This window comes from Nicotiana tabacum, chromosome 18 (genome assembly GCF_000715075.1).
Source record: "Nicotiana tabacum cultivar K326 chromosome 18, ASM71507v2, whole genome shotgun sequence".
NCBI classification, from domain to species: domain Eukaryota; kingdom Viridiplantae; phylum Streptophyta; class Magnoliopsida; order Solanales; family Solanaceae; genus Nicotiana; species Nicotiana tabacum.
The window spans coordinates 155,485,012-155,493,361 of NC_134097.1; the positions used below are offsets into that span (position 1 = coordinate 155,485,012).

Here is an 8,350-nt window from a genome sequence, read left to right on the forward strand (position 1 = left end):
TTTTAGCTTTACCCTTACTACCAAAAATATTTTTCAAATAAAATGCCATATTAATTATAATTATACTAAATAAAACTATAATATTAAAACTTAAGAGTTAGAACGCGTTTACCGAATTGCCGAACAACTTCTTGAAAATTGAAAATCGTTGAAGACTTGAATACTTCAATTCACCAACTTCACAATTTTTCCCGAAATTTCAACAATAAAATAAGCAATTATAGTAGAGAGATTGATGAATTGGTGAGTAAAAATGAAAGAATGAGGGGTATTTATAGTTGAGAATTGGGAAAAAGTGTAATTATATAAAGTTTTGGGTTAAAATAAAGTTTGGAGGCCAAATAGCTATTTTCTAAACATCCAAACGGTCAAAATTGCAGCCCAAACGGCTACTTTTAAAATTTTGACCGTTGGAATTTTTAAATTATTATTTTTTTAAATAAAAACTAGTTGTTAGGCCCGCGAGGTCCGTTAGGCCCGACCCAGGCCCGCCAGCCGGTCCCGGGCTTAGCGGTCCCGGGCTCGTGTGCTTTCTAAGAAGACCGGCCCGCCACGGACTTTAAATACCCGTTAAGACCAGCCCACCAGGCCCGTTAGGAATGCGGGCCCGGTCCGGTTCAGGCCCGGCCCACAGTACACCATTATCCTCAACTTCTATATTCTACGGGTACTGTTATATGTGATGATGTTTTAGAGGGCAATATTTTGTCCCACTTTTCAACGTTTAGTATTTAGATTTTTTTTTTTTTGATGCTATCATTTAAAAAGCATTGCAATTGTAAAAGTAACTTCCGGAATAAATACACTTATAAAAATATGAAGAGCTAAATCTGAAAAAATTAAAGACATTAATTACGTAAATATATTATAATAACTTTTTTAAGATTTAAGGTTTTATATGTTAACATTGGATGGGTTATCCTATCCATTAAAGGATATAAAAGTCTATTAGAATTATTGGATTACTTTATTATGTTATCTTTCACTTTTTATCTTCACACTTACAACTTACAGGATGATACGATGAGATTTCACTAAGATTTTATAAATTTTTTAAAACATCAGTCAAAACTTAAAAAGAGAAGAAAAATATAGTTTGAGTTTAAAGACAATCTACTAACATTTACCAAAATTAAAAATTTTAATTACTTTTTCACAATAAATAAATCTCTAGCGTTAGAGGCGTAAGATTTTGTAATAAGCTAGATTCTTTCTCAAAGAGTTTGAACTCGTAACATACACAAAAAAAAAAAACTAGAAAAAAGGTAAATCAGCTTTTCTCTATCCTTTCACAAATAACACAAAGGAAATTAGTTCTCTTTCTTTTCCTTTCATTCCTCTAACCTTCCTCATTTCCCAAATAAAGAGTAAAGTTTTATCGAATAATCATAGTTTATTTACCACTCTTGTATAACTTCGAGGGCTACGTTTCACTTTCTCAAACTATAGGACTAAAACTAAACCTTTTAGAAGCTAGAGAAAAAACTCCGAAAGTAGCGAAATTGATCCTTCACTTTTCCATTTCTTCATTTTCACCCCCCAAACCGAACACCCAATACCTGTCCCCAGATTCTTCCCTTTCTCCCAAGTCATCAAAAAATGTCAACAAATCCAACTATAGATTCTTGTACAGTTGAAACTAGTGATGGGGTTAAACTTCATACCACATTCTTCAAACCAAACCAATATGAAGAAGAAGAAGAAGAAAATTCATGGGTTGTGATTTTGGTGCACCCATATTCGATATTAGGGGGTAGTCAAGGTCTATTAAGAGGAATAGCAAATGGGTTGTCAAGAAAAGGGTATAAAGCTGTGACCTTTGATATGAGAGGTGTTGGAAGATCAACTGGGAAACCTTCTATTTTTGGGTTTAAGGAAATTAAGGATGTGGTTGCTGTTTGTAAATGGTCACTTGAAAATCTGTCTGTCAATAAGATTTTGTTGGTAGGTTCTTCTGCAGGTATTCTTTTCTTGCCCTTCTGAAGTTTGGATTTTTTTAGAGTTATTGTTTTGTGCTCATTATTTCCGAGGACGTGGCCCTATCAAGGAAGTTGTGGAGGTCGACCGTTAGGATTGTAGGTTAGGAGGTAGCAGTGGCGGAGCAGGATCTCCACGAAGGGGTTCAAAAAAATTTTTTGTAGCTAGTGGGAATTGAACTCATGACCTTACGTAGATTTTGAAACCACTAAACTACACTTTTGGATTGTGTCAAGGGGGTTCAAAACTTAATATATAAAGGTAAAAAATAGATTTTACCTTATATATACGTGTAATTTTTCGGTGAAGGGGGTTCGGGCCCCCTTGCGCCCCCCTAAATCTGCCCCTGGGAGGTAGACTAGTCGGATACTATTTTTTCTTAGACTTCTAGTGGTTAATGTTGTGTTCTTACTACTCTTCCGTTTTTCATAATGTCAGGCCCTATTTACTGGTTATTGTTTTGCTTTATTATTTCTATAGTTTCTGTTGATGGTATTGATATATTGTCTCTTCTCGTCTTCTTGAGCTGAGGGTCTATCGGAAATAACCTCTCCACTCCCTCGGGGTAGGGGTAAGGTCTGCGTATACCAAACCCTCCCCAGACCCCACTTGTGGGGTCTCACTGGGTTGTCATCGTTGTTGTTGTTGTTTTGTGCTCCCAGTATAAAGAATTTTTACTTAAAGTTGGACATATGAAAATAGAGTTATATAACTTGCTATAGATGGTTCTTTGGAATTATGGGGTTTGCCTCTAAATTATCTGTTTAATAAATATGTTTGATGTTTTTCATTGTAATCTTTGTATTTTTCCAAATAAGAGTGGAATAGAGCCAGTTCACTGATTTTTAGATGCATTTCCTAATATAACTTTAAGAGAGTAGCTACTGAACTTTTTTCTAGTAGACTTAATTGATCCAAATTCTCTAGTTTGTAAGTAGCATAGAAACAGCTTGATGCATTGAATTTGTTGGTTTACAAGGATATATAAGTTGCTTCCTAGAAGTTGGATTCATATAAGTTAGTTTTTGAGTTGCATTTGATAGGTAACTGCTTCATGGTTTCAGTAGTGGAGGTAAATTTTCACGCTTTTCCTATAAAGGGATTGTAGCCTGAAGATTAAAAGATATTGTAGCCTTTAGTTTGTCGATGTTTATTTGCCTATAAAGGGAGAACTTTCTTCATTTCAACATGTATGTTGCTTGCTGTCAATGGGATTCCTAGAAAGCCTCTTTTGAGTTCTAAAGTTCTTCTGCCTTTTCGCTGTAAACACACTCCATCATTCCCTCTCTAGCAGAACAGCAGCACATTGAATTAATAGAAGAACTCCAAACAAAAATTCTTCCAAAAATGCAGCTGTAACAAAGCAGCCAATGACATTAATGACTAAAACGAAGGAGCTAATCTTGATATTAATGGTTTAATTGGTGTCAACGACATAGTAATAACTAAAATGATGAATCTGATCAAGACATAAATGGTTTAAATTGGTTTGGACCTCAAATATTAAAACTTTAGTCTGCATGAATAATGAGGAGGCAAAGAAAAGAATGTCACTGGAGGCCAGTGACCAGTGAGATTGAAGGCCATTAAGAAGATCGGCTTGCATTAGAAAACCATGCAGTCCTAAAGGGCTTATGTTTAAGGATGGGAGTATTGTTGGCATTCCTGATGTCTAGAAATGCATGTGATGTTATTGAAATACCGTACTTCACGTAGTTCTACTATGGCCATAGTTAAACTTACAGGGCAAAGTACTTGTTTCCTTCCAACTTTAATTGTTGTCCCAGGGTCTTACACCATATTGGTGGCTGAAAATCTTCTTGATTACTTCAGCAGGATTCTGTTTGAGCTAAAGCAAGAACATTTACGTTATCTCTCCTTAAATAATTTCCTGTTCTAATTTGTGCCCAAGAAGATTGAGAGCTGTATTGGTATTTATCAAAGAAAAGGTTGAGAGATCCATGCTGCAGATACACAGCGTCTTTCGACATCCAAGCTTTAAGTAAAGGAGTATTCTTGGCATTCCTGATGTCTAGAAATGCATGTGATGTTAAAATACTGTGCTTAGACTCTGGTTCTGCTATGGCCAAAGTTAAACTTACACGGAAAAAACACTTACTTGCTTCCAACCCTAGCTGGTGTGTGTGTGGGGGGGGGGGGGAGGGGTGTTCTTATTTTATATTAGTGGCTGAAATTCTTGATTACTTCAACAGGATTCTGGTTGACCTAAAGCAAGCACATTTACGTTATCTCTCCTTAAATAATTTCCTGTTCTAATTTGTGGCCAAGAAGATTGAGAGCTCCATTCGTATTTATCTAAGAAAAGGTTGAGAGCTCCATGCTGCAGATACATAGCGTCTTTGACATCCAAGCTTAATGCAAATACGTATTGCTGCTGCTCATGTTCCATAATTGTTATTTTCTGTTGTTGCCACTATTATTGCCATAGGTGTTGGATGTTTTACTCCCCCCCTCTCTCCCCCATAACATTCTCCATGTGGTAACTTCATTTATGAGAATGGATTAATTATAGAAAGTTGTTCCTTCAACTGCTTGTCATCTGCTCCACGCCACCAGAAATGCATGCAATAGAAGTAATTGTTATGTCAGAAATTATTTAGTTGTCTTTCCCTATTTCCTTTTGGTGTTGATGGATTTCCTTTTTTTTTTGTTGCTTTGTGATGATTCATACTGTTTCCTCTTCTTTCCTTTTCCTCTTGGAAGAAGGGAGTTTCTTAAACTCACTGCTTTCTAATCCTCTCATATTTTTCTCTCTAATCTCCTCATTTTGAACTATGTTCATCGTGTTTTCGAATAGTGAAATCAAGGTGAGTAGCCAACCAAGTTTGAACATATCTGGAACAAAAGCTTTGGTCCTTTATAGTCTTCTTTTCAAGCCTGTTTTGATGTAGGACATTGTAAGACTATTCACTATAAGATTGAAGTTGTCTTTTTAAGTAATGGAAGGTGGAAAGAAGAATGGAGGAGAGAGTAAGACCACTTTTTTAGGTTAACTTCATCACTTCTTTAGTTTCAAGTGGTAGAAGTAGGAAGAGAACTTGAAGAGCGGGAAGAAGAATAAGTTAAAGAGGGAGAACTTAGAGGCTGCCTATCGTTTCACTTTTGGCAAATCAAGCAGAACTGCCAAATTATTAATTCATGTGTTGAAATGCCTTCGATATGACAAACATACAATCTTCTCATTAAAGTCGTTTGTTAAATAATCTTCATCATTAGTTTTATTCCTAACTACCCCTTCTCAATGGATTATCTGACATATGTAACTGCTCACTGCATTGGTTTTGATAAGCAATAACGTCATGTCTCTCTATCATATTCTCCAATATACCATGTCAAATACTATTTGAGCAGATTACCAAGTACTTTGGCTTCTTCTCAAACTACTTATAAATCTCCGAGAGAAGATGTTTCAAAGATGCTGAAGAAACATAGTAGTTGGATTCTTTTCCGGTACTCGCCAACAGTTCATAAAGAAACCAACTTGCACTGGTCAACAACTAGATAGAGGGTCTTTGGTATTTTAAAGCAAAACAACTGCTGAACGTATCTTAACTAAAATCATTAAAAAAAGTTAAACCCTTACAATGAAATAATTCCTTTAGTTACATCTTATTAAGCTTTTCTCCAATCATCTAATTCAATTTGTTCAAAAATTTATCACTTATGTCGGAATGCACGGGAGAAAAATCTATTATTGATTAACAATGATACAATGAGCCCTATTATTAGTACATATTCTATTTCTACTACATATGAGACTGAGACTTATTCTACTACATATGAGACTGAGACTTATTCTACTCCTACTACATATGGGACTAGGACTATTTACACATAACTATCTAACACTCCCCCTCAAGGCGGTGCATACAAATCATATGTACCGAGCTTGTTACATATGTAACTAATACAAGGACCAATGAGTGACTTTATGAAAATATTTGCAAGATGATCATTCGACATACAAGGCCATTAGACTCCCCCTGAGCAACAAAACCAAGTGGTTGCTAATAAGCAGAAGTTGGCTGAAAGGCCGCCGGAAAAATTACAAAATAGGTTCTAAAACACCACCGAAAACAGGAAATTACCCGGAAAAAATAGAAGTTGTCAGAATTTGATGTAATTTATATGGGTAGGCTCGGAATCACTGGACGAGTAAGTTGTCCTTAAGAAGTTTTGCTAGAATGTGGCTGGAATGGCTCACACAGGCCGGAAAAGTTATTGTAGCTTGTCGGAACCCTAGTTCTGGCGGTGCGTGGAGGCTTGTGAGGGACTTTCTGCCGGAGCAATTGATTGGGGTTTTGTCGCCTGACTTTTCCGAATAAGATGGTAGTATTGGTTTCCGCACAACACTTACCGATGAGGAGATAACGCAAATCAATCTTGAGTCGTCAATCGGAAAGACGCATGGTGACTGACTTTTTTATTTTGATGGAACTGGAATTTCTGGGATTTGGTCGCACTAGGGTTTCGGATTTGGTGGTGGTACTGATATATGCGCAGTACCACTGTTGCAATGATGAACCCCCAAAACAAGACAAAGTTGCCGGAAAATTGCACGGCGACGAGATCTTTCTTCCCGGATATCGCTGGAATGATGCACATCGATAATTTTTTCACTGAAGCTCTTATACCATGTGAGAATGCACGGGAGAAAAATGTATTATTGATTAACAATGATACAATGAGCCCTATTATTAGTACATATTCCACTCCTACTACATATGGGACTAGGACTTATTCTACTCCTACTATATATGAGACTATGACATATTTTACTCCTACTACATATGGGACTAGGATTATTTACACATAACTATCTAACAACTTAGATTCACTGTATCATCGGTTAATGCAGCAGCCGCTAAAACATATGGTTGTGATACATTTCCTTGGAAATTCGGGACTTCTAATTTTCCTGATTAGAGAAGAGCTTTGGTTTGTTAGGAGAGTATTATCATCTGTTTGCTTTTCTCTCACTGTCTTATGCTGTATTACTATGTGTTGTGAGGATAGACTCTATGACTTATCCTCTCCCCTCCATCCCCCACCCAAAAAAGGGGGAGGGGGGAGCGGAGAAGAAGGGAAGGATATACTTGTTGGTTGTCAAAAAAGAGTAAAAAGAATCTGCATAAATGTTCAACTTTTCCTTATGGCATATTCACCTGATGACAGTACAGCTGGTGTAACCAACCATTTCTCATCAATATCTCATTTTCGGTATACATTTTTCACAGGTGCACCAATAGCAGGATCTGCAGTAAATCAGGTCGAGCAGATTGTTGGTTATGTAAGTATTGGTTACCCTTTTGGTTTATTGGCCTCGATCCTCTTTGGTCAACATCACAAAAACGTATTAAAGTCGCCCAAACCAAAGCTCTTCATCATGGGCACACAAGACGGATTCACCAGCATTAAGCAGCTAAACAATAAGCTTAAATGTGCAGCAGGACGTGTCGAGAAACATCTTATTGAAGGTATTGGCCACTTTGAGTTGGAAGGGCCTGCCTATGATTCTCACATGGTAAATCTTATTGTAGAATTCATTGACAGTGTGTAGGGTTTCCACTTTCCGCCTGGTGTTGCATGGGAAGCATTGGGCATTATCACAAAGTCGTGCTTTCTGGCTGGTCTTCTAATGGCCTTCCGCCGTGTGGATATGTGGATGTACGCTATGATGATCCGGATAAATGTATGTTTCTGAACCCATTGAGATGACGACCCATGTTAAATTTCCGACACCTGATTCTTACAAGAGATATGGAGTTGGGCTGTTTTTGAGGTGGGAGATAAGGTTTTGGTGAAGAGTGGCTACTGCTTTTCTGATCCGAAGTTGTGTATTTTAGTTGCATTGTCTCTTGGCTGTGATTCTTGTATTGTTGGTGGTTTCATTCAATCATCTTGTATGAGCTATAATAGGGTGTGTTAGAGCAGCCTACACATGGTTGGAAAGAAAAGGAATATCTTTCTTTGTTCTTTATTTTTCCTTTTTTGAAGTGGTTGGAAAGAAAAGGAATATCTTTCTTTGTTCTTTCTTTTTCCTTTTTTTGCTTCATTTTTACTGTTATTAGCCGAGAGCCTTTCGGAAATAGGTTTGCTGTTGTTTTTAATATTTTTTGGTAAGTAAACTTTTATTTACCAAGTAAAGATATGTACAGCTCAAATAAAGAGAAAAAAAATTAGAAGCTGGGCAAATAGCCCCAGTTTCCAGCATAGCAACTAATGTCAACTAGGCTACTCGTAACAATACAGGCTCATGAATAAAAAAATTAAGATTTGCAGCTTCCTTGCCAGTCTTGGCCTCATACTCCCTCGTAAGATCACGTCCTAGACAATCAACTTGGTGATGATA

General features: G+C 36.9%; 1 protein-coding gene across 2 annotated transcripts; it reads left to right on the forward strand.

Annotated features, from left to right (window-relative positions):
• Positions 1-1,377: 1,377 nt before the first annotated feature.
• On the forward strand, positions 1,378-8,029 carry LOC107818428 (uncharacterized). Of its 2 annotated transcripts, XM_016644440.2 has the most exons (3): positions 1,381-1,960; positions 7,236-7,475; positions 7,552-8,029. In XM_016644440.2, exons 1-3 carry the CDS (start codon positions 1,600-1,602, stop codon positions 7,635-7,637), a joined length of 687 nt encoding a protein of 228 aa, XP_016499926.1. In that variant the 5' UTR covers positions 1,381-1,599; the 3' UTR covers positions 7,638-8,029. The 2 variants fall into 2 exon arrangements, with proteins under 2 accessions (XP_016499927.1, XP_016499926.1); XM_016644441.2 differs by having other exon boundaries at positions 1,378-1,960; positions 7,236-8,029.
• Positions 8,030-8,350: the final 321 nt, after the last annotated feature.